This window comes from Mustela nigripes, chromosome 1, assembly GCF_022355385.1.
Source record: "Mustela nigripes isolate SB6536 chromosome 1, MUSNIG.SB6536, whole genome shotgun sequence".
NCBI classification, from domain to species: Eukaryota; Metazoa; Chordata; class Mammalia; order Carnivora; family Mustelidae; genus Mustela; species Mustela nigripes.
The window spans coordinates 198,491,713-198,504,859 of record NC_081557.1 but is presented as its reverse complement, the minus strand read 5'-3'; the positions used below and the strand labels follow the sequence as shown (position 1 = coordinate 198,504,859).

Genomic DNA, 13,147 nt, shown 5'->3' with positions numbered 1-13,147 from the left:
AAGGGAGGGGAAGAGCAGGGACATTAATAGCAGCATTACAGCCCTGTTTATGATAATTTGTTACAACACCTCCAAAAATTAATATATCCCATTTACAGCCTTATTTTCTGCATTACTTCTCACAGTTCTCTGATTACTTGCTTTGTCCTTAATTCCCAAATGGGAAAGCTTCCATGACTTTTGCTCATGAGCCTACAATTGCCTTCCACATCTATCAAAATCCTTTTCATCCATTCAGGACCATGTTCTAGGAAGTCTTCTATAATCCCCCAATCTGAATCAATTCAACACCTAATGTGGGGTGAGGGTTATACTTCAAAGAGTGTTAAAAACCATTGTTTTATATGTTCAGTTTTCTTTTTAGACAAGTGGGGAGTCATGGAAGCGTTTTGTACAAAGAAGTAATACAATTCTGATTGTAATGTGAAAAGATGCCCTTCACAGTTGAGGGCAAATAGTAGGTTTGAATACTATTACTAGTGTTATAATATGACAATTAGCTATCACTAATTGAGTATTTACTCTGTTCTAAACCCTGTGCTAAGCATATGTACTTTGTGGATATTTAATTTTCAAGGGACTTTGAGAGGTATGAATATGGTAACCTTTTTCTCTTTCTCTCTCTTTTTTTAATATGAAGAACCAGATTTAGAGAAGAACACAGGGTGGGAGAACAGGGAAAGATATTGTTGTTTGTTCCATTTAAACATGTTAAGCTTGGAGTCTTAGCTGATTATTCTTGTACTGATGTTAAGTTGGTAGTTTAAAACTTTGTTCTGGAGTTCAGGAGATGAGTCAGTGAAGAAGAAAAATATTTAGTAATCATCAGTATAGAGGTGCTATTTTAAAATAAACCCTAAGAATGGGTGGCCTTGCCAGGGAAGGTAGAATAGACTAAAAAGGAAATTCTGAGGACAGAACCTTAGTTAATTGGCTATATTTCAGTCGCTGGAGATGGAAGAAGAATCAGAGGAGATGCTTAAAAGTAGAGTGGTAGAGAGTGAAAAAGATGGAAGAAATAGTTTTTAAAATGAGGTAAGAGTGTATAAGTGTGTAAGAGTCTGCAGAAAGGGAAAGGAAGATGAAAAGTAGGAAAAGAATTTAGTCCTTATTGACATTTAAGAGAATAGTTTCAGTGAGGTGGTGGAATCCAGATGACAATGTATGTGTAGATAACTAGCCAAAGAGACTATCTTTTGAGGTATAAGAAGGTATAAGAACAGGTATAAGAAGCAAAGATCTGGAGTTTGGTTAAAAGAAAGAAAAGTTGAATTTTTCTAATAAAGGTGGAACCATTGAAATGTTAAAACCCAACTAACGTATATGACAGAGAAGAGTGGGTCTAGAATCCTAGTTGGTGGGGAAAATAGTATAAATGGGCAAGTTGACGTACAGAATTCTGGACTCAAGTATTGCATAGTTTAGACAACTTGATTTATTTCCTACTGGTAAGGTGGAGGTGGAGAGTTCACAATATAAAATAATTCAGGTTAATGTTACTAATAGTAAGACTATTAGATTTCAGAGGAATTAAAGAAGTTATAAATATCTTGAGTTTTATTTACTGCTTGGGTCAGTACTAGCTCAAATGCCACTTCTGTTGTTGCATTCTGAGTTTCTGATGAGTGGAGATCTTGTTAGTTTTTACCTGTGCCATGCTCCTCAACTGTTAGAGCTAGGTGATGTTGCCTGTAGGTTGTAGTTATAAAGCTGAGAAAGAAGCATGGAGATTCAATTGTTAGTATATCCAATTTGTGGGAAGGGATTTTAAAAAACGATTTATTTATTTGAGAGGGAGAGTGCTTGAGCAGGGGATAGGGCAGAGGGGGCAGGAGAGGGAGAGGGGAAGCAGACTCCCCACTGAACGCAGAGCCTGAAATGGGGGTCAGTCCCAGGACCCTGAGATAATGCCCTGAGGTGAAACCAAGAGTCCGTTGCTCAACTGACCAAGCCACCCAGGCGCCCCAGGATTTTCTTTTTTAATATAAACTTTTTTTTTTGCCTCATACAGAGTAGGAAATTCAATGTTAATATTCAGCATATGGGCTTGTTTATTTTTAATTTATTGTACCTTTATTTTTAATTTATTTAAATTTTTTGTGAAGTGTTTGATACAAAATGAAAAGTGTATAAAATATATATGTTTAGTTTGAGAATAAAAAGAATATTACTTATCAATCAGGTTAATAAAATAGCATTTAGTAGTATTTTAGAATATGAAGTATGCCTCTCTTAATATTCGCAGAGGTGCCATTATCCTGACCTATGTGGTACTATTCCTTTACTTTTCTTTATGGCTTTATTGTCTTTCGAGATACTCCTAAACATGTTGTTGTACTTTGAAAAAATGAATAATGTCCCAAGCTAACTGAGTTAGGAAATGATAGCATCATCACAGTTAGATTAAAGCTTCCAGGAAAAGGAAGTCTAGTCTGGCATCTGGTCACAGAGTTTCAGGAGGTTCTCCTCAGCAAGTGAGTAAGGAATGTTGTGACTTAGTTCTTGGAAACATAGGATCATCTTGGTCAGGTTTCAGGCAATGGTATGACCTGGTGTTGCAGGTTTGTTCAGCAGGTGTATATACCATCACAGGGAAAGCTGTTCTGCTTTTTGCTTGTTTGTTTCCCAAGCGCTTTGTTGCCTTCCTCTAACACTTAAGAGTAAGTAGATCAAAGTAGGACACATCTAGGAGGTGAAATGAGTGTTCTTCACTGATGTAGTTAGCAATGCAAGGTAGATACATCAAAGTAAGCCAAATATGAATAAAAATGGGGAATAGGCTTATCTGGACACTGTGTCCTTAGGAACAGTGCCGGTGGTTGTCTCGGTGATGACAGTTTCTCTTCTGTCTCAGGAATCATGTTCCTGCAATCCAGACTGTTTGCCTTATAAATCCAGTGCATTGCTGGCATTCTGGGCTCACTCTTCACAGTCCACATCAAGATTACTAGTGTTTCTCTCCCATTTTGAATCTCCCATATTCTCTATCTTAAGTTGCTGTCTTAATAAAATTTTACTTTTGTTTTGATGAAATACATTCTCTACTTGCTTCTTGAGAAAGGATGTATGGAAGGTAAATGTTTTGAGATCTTGCAAATTTGAGAAAATACCTAATTTTCATAAGATGATTTGACTGGCTGAAGAATTCCAGGTTAGAAATAGTGTTTCTTTCTAGGGGTGCTTGGATGGCTCAGTCTTTCAACGTCTGTCTTCAGCTCAGATCATGATCCTAGGGTCCTGGGATCGAGCCCCACATGGGGCTCCCTGCTTAGAGGAAGCCTGCTTCTCCCTCTCCCACTCCCCCTGCTTGTGTTCCCTCTCTCTGTCTCTGTCAAATAAATAAATCTTTAAAAAAAGAAATAGTGTTCCTTTCTAATCTGAAGAAATGGTTTCAATGTCATTTTTCTTTTAATATGATTATTGAGAAGACTGAAGTCTGAGTCCATATTCTTTGTATGTGATTTGCATTTTCTCTCTAGAAACTTGTAGAATCTTTCTTTTTTTCCCCAGTGTTGTGGTATTTTACAGTGGTGTGCCTCATTGTAGGTTTTCCTTAATTTTTTATATTAAATATCTGGTAGGTACTTTCAAATGGGCAGCTCATATGTGTCAGCTCAAAACATTTTCTAGAAGTCTTTTAATTTCTTTCCAACCTCCCCCCTCCCCCATCCCATTTTCTTTTTCTGGAACTCTGTTATTCAGATATTGGACCTCTTAGACTATTCCTCTGATACCATTCTCTTTTCACTCCTATTTTTCAAAAATTCATCTTATTTCTCTGGTTTCTGGAAGACTGCTTCAGTTTTGTCTTCCAAGCCTCTGTCTTTTTAATTTCAACTGTCATGTTTTTAACTTCTGAACTCTTTCTTTTTAAATCTTGATTAAATTGTATTCCGTTCTTGTTTTATGGCTATAATATCTTATTTCTATGAAGAATATGCCCCATATGTGTGTGGGTGTGTACGTATAAGTATATATTCGGTGGTAGAGGCTCTTCCTTAGATGACTAGTAATACTTGGCTGCCTGCTCATCATTAAGAGTGGAGGTCTAAAAAGCTGATTGAAAACTCTGTTTTTGGTGCAATACCGATACAAGCAAATATGCCTAAGATTCCTCAAAGATGCTTTTGTTTTTCCATCACCAGAAAGTTAATTCTCCAGTCTTCTCCTGAGGTGAGGGCCAGTTGCCTAGCATCATGTATGAGGGAATGGTCTAGGAATCAAAGTGCTTTTCAGACAGCTTTAATGGAATCTTCCTGTTTGAACCCCTCCTCTTTCTCTACACCTGCTGCTCCATTTCCAGGAGTGATGGGAATTGCTTTCTGTGGGCTCTCCAGTGTAAAGTGTGTTGTCTCTCAGCTTCTTTTTGCTGCCAGACTGTGTTTGGCTTTCTTGGGTTTGCTAAACCATTTCAATACACTTACCATCCACTTTAAATCTCCCAAGATTCTGTTGCTCTTAGGTCTTCTCCTTATGGGTTTGTGTTGAGAAGTCATTTACTTGTTTTTGTGGGTTTCATGAGATAGTGCAATGATATGCATGTTTTTAATTTGTCATCTTAATCCTAAAGCCCTGCTTATTTAAAATGTCCCCTCCTGAGATTTGATTATTAAAGTTCCCTTTTCATCTGTTTTGGTTTTTACATTCGTAATTATAGTATATGACACTCATTGTGTAGCCTGCTTGAGACTAGGGGAACTCAAGTATTTATAAGTAAATTGAGAATTTGTGAATAAAAAGGTTGATTATTTTCTCAATTTGCTCTTGTAGGAAAGTGAAAAGGTTTCTGACTATCCAGCAGTGATTGTGGAGCCAGTTCCAAGTGCCAGATTAGAGCAGGGCTATGCAGCCCAGGTTCTGGTCTATGATGATGAGACTTACATGATGCAAGATGTGGCAGAAGAACAAGAAGTTGAGACCGAGAATGTGGAAACAGGTAGACATCTCATAAAATGTTCATTATTTGTAACTCCTTATTTTGTGTCACTATTACTATTGTGATGAGTACTATACCAAAGAACCTCTTTTTGCTTGGAAACCAGTGAAATATCTCTTATTTAAGGGAACTGACATACAGTTCTACATTACAGTTCTTTTTAGTGTAACAGGTCTCATATCATGGACCCTCAGAACAAGATTACAGGCCAATAATAATAAAATTACCATTTTTTCCCCTGATAGTGTGAATAACTTACAGAAGTCCATAGGCTAATATATGAGAGTAACTTTTTAATTCAAAAATAAAGACAGTAGTCTCATTCTATGACAGATTAAGAGTTTCTTTGAATTGATATTGGTGGAGAAGTATGATTCCTTTTTTCTTAGATCAGAAGCATCTTTGTAGCAGTCTATCAGAGTCTCCTTCCCTTTTTGTCTTCTGAGAAATTTTGATATTTCAGTCTTTTTATGGTGAGATAATTATATGTTTAGTTGGAGATTAATATATATAATTCTTAGAAAGATTTTCATTTTTGCCACTGGCCATAAAGAAAATAGAGTATTTTACCAGAAAGATTATAGTGACTATTTTGTAATAATAAACATTAAAATTTACCTTCAGCTCTTAATGGAGAAAAAGAATCCTTATACTTGGTTTACAATCCTAATAAACACTCTTAAATATTTATGTATGTATGTAGGCTCCATGGCCAGCATGGAGCCCAACATGGGGCTTGAACTCACGACTGTGAGATCAAGACCTGAGCTGAGGTTGAGTTGGATGCTTAACTGACTGAGCCACCCTGATGCCCCATCATTCTTAAGTATTTAGATAAGTTTCTGTAAATGTACTGAAGTCCCGTGACTAAAAATTTTGAATATTTGATGCCAGTAGCATTCCCTAAGACTACTAGCTTCTTCTAGCTTACTGCTGTTCTTCTCCAGTTTTATTTTGATTTTCTTTTTTTCCTACAGTTGTATTTTTTATTGAGCTGCGGGATTAAAAGTTACCTGGCTCTGCAGAGCAATGATGACAATAGTGCCAGCAAACCCCATGTGAAGTGATAGTCACATCATTTTCTCAGATTAGGTAGCGAAACACTTTATATAGGCTCTGTGACTGGCCTGGAGTGGTACTTGATTTATAGTAGATAATGCAAGTGGTAGGAAGACACATGTGTGTTTTTTTGAGAGTTTTGGAGAGTTTTCCAGTCTGAAGCTAGAAGCATCATGGCAGACATAAATTTTCTTCTTGAGGAAAAGAATAGGAAGTATAGTTAAAAGTATTATGCAGGATGATATTTTGAAGTAGGAATTGTAACTGATTTTATTATAGGAGTGTAACTAGGGTGTAATTAAACAAAACTAATAGCACAAGAAAAAAAAGTATGATAGCTTCAGTTGAATGAAAAAAAAAGAACCTGTTTGAAATTTCTGGAAAATGTTTTGATCAAAAAAATAAGACTCTGATTTTGGTAGCAAACTGGAAACTTTGTAAAGTATGAAAGCTATAGTACCAAATTCCCATTAGTAGAAAATTATACATATTTATCACATTAAAATACCAGAGCAGGTCAGCCAAATCTTATGGGTTGTATAATTGATGATCAGTGTTTCATTAATTAAATTACTCATGTAAAAACAATTCCAAATAGGAAGCAAATATAATCTATTCAAGGGATTTTATTTTCTTTGTTATCTTGAACTCTGAGGATGGGAATAATCATTTGCAGGGGAGAGATAAGAATGATTGTAATATTGAAAAAGAGGATATACATAGTCTGGTTAAAGAATAGTTACTTTTGTGATTTTTAAAAAAGATTTTATTTATTTATTTGTCAGAGAGAGAGAGAACATGCACAAGCAGGCAGAGTAGCAGGCAGAGGTAGAGAGAGAAGCAGGCTCCCTGACAAGCAAGGAGCCCAGTGTGGGACTCTATCTGAGAACTCTGGGATCATGACCTGACCGGAAGGCAGCGGCTTAACTGACTGAGCCACCCAGGCGTCCCTACTTTTGTCATAATTTGAAATTGGTTTCTGACTAGTTGATAATATTTTTTAGATTGGTTTTCTTTAGCACTAAAAGGAAATGTTAGTAAATAACTTACATTATTCTAAAATAGTCTAGAAGAAACTGAGAAGTTCATTTAAACATTTTAAATTCCATTCTGGCTCATTTTTTAAAATCTATGTTTGCTTTACTACCTCAAAAAATGAAGAATAGTATAGTATAGCTATTCTTGTCTCTCTTTACAGAATAACACTGTAAAACTTAGAATTCATTTATAATTCTTTTAAAGGCAATACCAAATTCAGACTGAAGTCTACGGCTCATACATCTAATACAAGTATAATCAGAACAATTTAAAACACTCCCATTTACTTATCATAAGACATGTGGAACTTGAGACTACAATATACTGAGTTATTTGAAAATATTATGGCTCATAGGTTTTTAATGCAAGTTTATAAGGATTGTTAATATATATACATTAGTTTAGAATCAGTTAATCTGAACTTAGTTTTGTTTTGTTTTTTTAAAGATTTTATTTATTTATTTGTCAGAGAGAGTGAGCACAGGCAGACAGAATGGCAGGCAGAGGCAGAGGGAGAAGCAGGCTCCCTGCTGAGCAAGGGGCCCAATGTAGGACTCGATCCCAGGATGCTGGGATCATGACCTAAGCCGAAGGCAGTGGCTTAACCAACTGAGCCACCCAGGCGTCCCAAACTTAATTTTGTTTTTATTTAAAGAATAAAATAAGTTTTAAAAAAGTTATTATTTTTAAGTAATCTCTACACCCAACATGGGGCTTGAATTTACAACTCCAAGGTCAAGAGTCCCATGCTCTACTGACTAAGCCAGCCAGGCATCTCGTAAAGAATAAAACACATTTTTAAAAAGTTAAAATCTGAATAAATTTTCATTCTTCTGACATCTAGAACATATACAGATAAATAAATGTTGTTATGACTTATCCTGATGTATTTCCTTTTAGGTAGTGAATTAGGATCAGGTTCATTCTTGTGGTGCTATAAATTTTTAACTTAAATTCCATATATATATAGGCTTTAGAGAAGAAGCTGATTGGGAAGAAAAGGAAAGAAATATTTATAAGATGTCTACAGTGGTTTTTATTTGGTGAATTGGTGGACATGAGATCCGTATAGAACAGAATTTCCTTTTGTACATCTAGGAAATGCTTCCTGGAATACTTCTACATTATAACTTAGATTATATTAGCCTAAAAAATGTTCATAATTATATTTAGTGACCTGTTATATCAGTTCTCTGCATGTTTACATAGAAATTTTTCTACTTTTATTCCTGTATACCCATATGTATATGTCTATACAAGAGAAAATGTTCATGATGAAATCCAGGCAGGAGTATTAAAATTACATAGTGGTGTATATTCAGCCATCTTATTTTATGTATAAAATAATTTCTCATCTTGTTAGTCGTAAATGTCTTTTATAGACAGAGAAAATCTACATTTTCCTCAGAGTTTATGAGTAATAGTAATCCTCTCAAATTTTATAGGAAGAACCAAATATGTTTGAGACTTTAAGTGTATTCATCTAAAGTTATAAGTTGCCTTTTTAAAACAATAGATTGCTTTTTGATGATAATTGGATATCAGAAATCATAAAGAATCTTTGAGGAATAGCTATGAAGTATGAATGAAGGGTGGTCTTGACTGGCAGGCTGGAAATACCTTTGCCAGTGGCTGCAGAGCCCAGCAGCTCTGGAGACCTGCTAGAAAGACAGAGGTGCTGAGTTGGGGCTGGAAGGGAGTCTCTGGGATTCCCTACTAAGATTCCCACTCTTAAAAAACCGTATATATGTACATATGTATAAAGTACATACAAATTTTAAAAGGCTATTATAGGTTACCTTTTAAAAAGGAGTAAGTTTAAAAAAGTAAAAATAAAAAGTAGTAAGTTTATACCAATGCAATCCATAGTAGATAAGTTTTGATAGAAATCCTAAGGCTTAGCTGAGAAGATTGAGCTGTTTAGGATCTGCTTCTTCATCTTGCACCTTAACTTGCTGTACTTATCCTCTTAAACTTTGACTTTAATTTATGATAACACACCAGTAAATAGTTTGCATTTCTTATGTGCAAGGGTACTGTTTTCAGCATGTTTCCTTCCTTCAAGGGGTTAATAATGTACTTATATGTAATATAAATCATATTGAAAATATAAAGCAGTATGGGGGCAACTGGGTGGCTCAGTTGGTTAAGCCTCTGCCTTTGGCTCAGGTCATGATCTCAGGGTCCTGGGATCCAGCCCCACATTGGGCTCTCTGCTCAGCAGGGAGCCTGCTTCCTCCTCTCTCTGCCTGCCTCTCTGCCTACTTGTGATCTCTCTGTGACAAATAGATAAATAAAATCTTAAAAAAAAAAAGAAAATATAAAGCAGTATAGGACCAATAGGGTGTTATTTATAAATTCAAAGACATTTTCAGAAGAAGAAAGCTCAGTTTACAGGATTAGGGAAGGTTTGAAGAAAGGAAGGGGGACAGATGGTAGGGTTTGGATGGGCAGATAGGAGGTAAGTGAAAGGTATTGTAGGCTGAGGGAAATATAATTAGTAATGGGAATATTCCAGTCAAGGCACGTTTAGAAGATACTGAGTAAATGAGACTGTGACAGGAGGTTCCATTAGGAGTTGTGACTACACTGTGATTTAAACCAAGATTTAGTGATTAGGTATGTAAGAAGCAAAATGGTTTGGAAGGTTTTGAGTAGAAACTACGATGTAATTAGTTTCTCAGGAGATAGTGGATGATTGTAGTGGGGGGATGAGGCAAGACTAGCTGTTGTTGTATGAGTTAAGACACGACTTGAGCAAAACAAGATAGAAATGATAGGAACAGAAGGGGCTGATATAAGCAATACTACTATATATGCTCTAACAATCTTTGACATGACAAATTAGGGGGAGAGGCATAGTTAGCTAAGATACCACTCAGGTTTTTTTTTTACCTTAAGTGATGGTCATAGTATCATATAGTGATTTGAGGAAGGCAAGACTGTTTTGGGAAGCAGGTGAGTTTGATATTAGGTGTGTTGATTTTGAGTTGAAGCAGAACATCTAAGGAGAAATATTTAAGCATTTAAAAATGCACAAATATATAGCCAGGATCCCATCACAAAGGAGATGTCATACTCAAATTAGGATAATTTAAAAAACGTCAGAATGACTCGTTATAAATATATGGTCAAGTGTGGGGAGAGCATAAGAAATAGAGCAGTAGTCCAGAGGCGGCGGCAGCAGCGCTGTTTCTGTCCTTTGGCCGGAGGCCCAAAGGGAGAGAATTGTTGCTGGAACCCAGAAGAGAGCCCTGGAAAGAGGATCACCTTGGGAGAATCTGGGACCTTTGAGCAAAGGGTGCAGCTGGCTTGAGGATGATGCCACAGAGAGGAGCCAGGGAATAAGGACTCTGATTTTCTTCTTCTTCCCTCTAATCCCCTACCAAGGCTTTCCACTGACCCAGTGCAAAGGGAAGAATATTGATGGTTACTTAGTTGTGACTTCAGATTCCTACTTTACTACTTACCTATCAGTATTTAACGTTTTCAGAGTCTCTTTCGTTGTCATAAACTAGTAACTCAAGGTCGTGAGGACTACATAAAATAAAGATATAAAGCACAGTGCTTTTGATGTAGTAAGTGCTCCGTAAGTATCCCCTTAACTTGATTAGAACCTTTCCTTATGCCTTCAAATATGGAGAAGGTTAAAACAGAACATTTGTTTGCTTCTCTGTTGTATTTTTCTCTTTCCTCTCACTTCCACTTTAAAAAAAAAAAAAAAAAAAAAAAAGCTCTATACCTTCAGTCTGTTCGTTTTCCTTGACTTACTGTGCTTTGGCACCTACCTTTAGCCTTCTCCTGAAGCTCTTTGTTTATCAGATGTCAAAAGCCACTCCTCTGCTAAATTCCGTGACTCACGGAATCATCCAGAAGTAGATCCTTTCAATCTGGTCTTCTTATCTATTGAAATACTGTATTCTAGCTGCTTTCCTTATTGCCTCTTGCATGAACTGTGCTATTTATGCTTCTGAGCTTTTGCTCAAATACAGTTTCCTGTCAAGACTATGATTAGGTTTTATCCATTTTTTAAAGGCCCCACTGCACAAAACTCTCCACAGTGATTAAACTGCCTACATTAAACTCTCCCATTCCTGATCCTCTGTGAGACCATCTGGACTAAGGCTCTTGACCGTGTACTTTCTCATACTGCTCTTGTGTGTATGCGGACTCCTTTTGTTTTCAGAGTGGATGTATGAGTCTCTCAAAGACAGGGACCATACTTCTTAATTTTGTTGAACATAGTATATAATATAGTGTTTAACACATAATTGTTAGGAAATACAGATTGAAATAGATTTGAGTTTTGGCTCAGTATGGCAGCATAATCAAGAATCATCTATGTAAGATCTAAATATATTTTCTTTTTTGTTAATATGCTGAACATTGAATACCTTAGGGTTATTTAAAATATAAAAAGGTAGTCATCCAAAAACATCAGTATGGCCATCCAAAATATATCAGAGCCATAATGTTGTGATATTAGATTAACTTCATCTTAAAGTCATAGTAGGTTTTAATCATTCATACTTACAGCTAAATTTGATTTTTTTCTTGTAAGAAAATCAACACATGCTCATTGGAGAAATTGGGAAGTATTACAAAGGAAAACAAACAGTGAAAGTCACTTACCAGCAAGGGAACAGCAAGTATTGCTTTTGATATTTCTTGCTGGCCTTTTTAAAATGTACATTTTAAGCAAAATTAACATTATGTTATATAATACAAGTAGATTTGCTAAGCTTTACTAATAGACATTGGCTGAAAGCAGTCTGGTAGCTTCCTACTTCTCTCTTCTGATTGGGAGTAGGACTTTGGTTCTTAACCAGGTATCAAAATATAAAAATTTGGTGTTAATAGTTAAAGAAATGATCAAGAAAACTTACCTTCTTTTTGTGATCAACAAAATTGTGTTTAGAGATTAGTTGAAAAGACAAATGATAAGAATTTTTACCTAATTCAACAAGAAAGCACTGCCTTTTTTTTTTTTTTAAGTAAATGAAAGTAGCTTTTTGAAATGCAATTAAAAAAAATAAAACCAGATTTCTATCATGAAAAATAAGTTCAGGAGCCAGATTTCTTTCTTGAAAAATCTCAAGACTAAGTTGACTTCATGATGAGCTGTGGTAACTTTTGTATTTGTTATACCATCAGAAATCCTCCCTGTGGCACAAAAGGACTCTTTTAATTAGAAAATATTGTTGCCACAGGGAGGTAGAAGATCGACATGAAAAACTGGGGATCTGAAAAGGAGCCCCTATCCTAGGATTACCTGAAGGTGAAACAGATTGAGCCAGAAGGAAGACAATGCTGGTAGGTTGGTTTTTAATTTACTAAGAATGTTTACAATTTTACATTTAATTACAATTATTTCAATTACCTATTCCATATTTTTGCTTAAAGGGTGACAATGATTCCTCCCTTAGGAGGGAGAAATAATACAACAGTATCTTTCCTCCTAGACAGTTTGTTATCTCTGTTAACCCCTGCCATGTTCCTAATATTTGTTTCTTTTTATAGATTAAGCTCTAGGGCTATTTCATGCCTCCACTTCCATGGTAGCTACTACTGACTGAACATCTTCAAGTTTTTTTTTTTTTTCCCATTTCTGTTATTTCTTCTTCTTCTTCTTTTTTTTTTTTTTTTTTAAAGATTTTATTTATTTATTTGACAGAGAACACAAGTAGGCAGAGAGGCAGGCAGCGAGAGAGAGAGAGAAGCAGGCTCTGCACTGAGCAGAGAGCCCGATGCGGGGCTCGATCCCAGGGTCCTGGGATCATGACCTGGGCCGAAGGCAGAGGCTTTAACCCGCTGAGCCACCCAGGCGCCCTTATTTCTTCTTCTTAAATCTAGAGTTTTTCCTACATTTTTTTAAGAAGTGTTTTCTTTTAATTATCCATTTTTTGAGCTTATCCTAGTCACTAGTTTTCTAAAAAGGTAAAATGTGAATCTTAAGTTCATTTAGTATTGATTCTAGAACTGTTTGAATTATAATTGTATTGTGATTTAGATGAGTTAGAAAGCATTATTAGAGAAAAGTTTTTAATATTTTCATAACTATATTTCATTTAGCCTAAGATACCATCTGTTGTAAGAAACATTTTTAGACCACTA

General features: G+C 35.8%; 1 protein-coding gene across 5 annotated transcripts in view; it reads left to right on the top strand.

The window, feature by feature from the left end:
* ELF2 (E74 like ETS transcription factor 2) overlaps positions 1 to 13,147 on the top strand; it is a 101,826-nt gene that overhangs the window by 43,422 nt on the left and 45,257 nt on the right. For 4 of the 5 annotated variants that reach the window (XM_059378452.1, XM_059378467.1, XM_059378444.1 and 1 more), the window contains exon 4: positions 4,771 to 4,936. In XM_059378452.1, the coding sequence (XP_059234435.1) occupies positions 4,771 to 4,936 (166 nt within the window). Of the gene's footprint in view, positions 1 to 4,770; positions 4,937 to 12,243; positions 12,347 to 13,147 lie in introns of those variants that run through there. The other variant, XM_059378490.1, reaches the window with a different exon arrangement.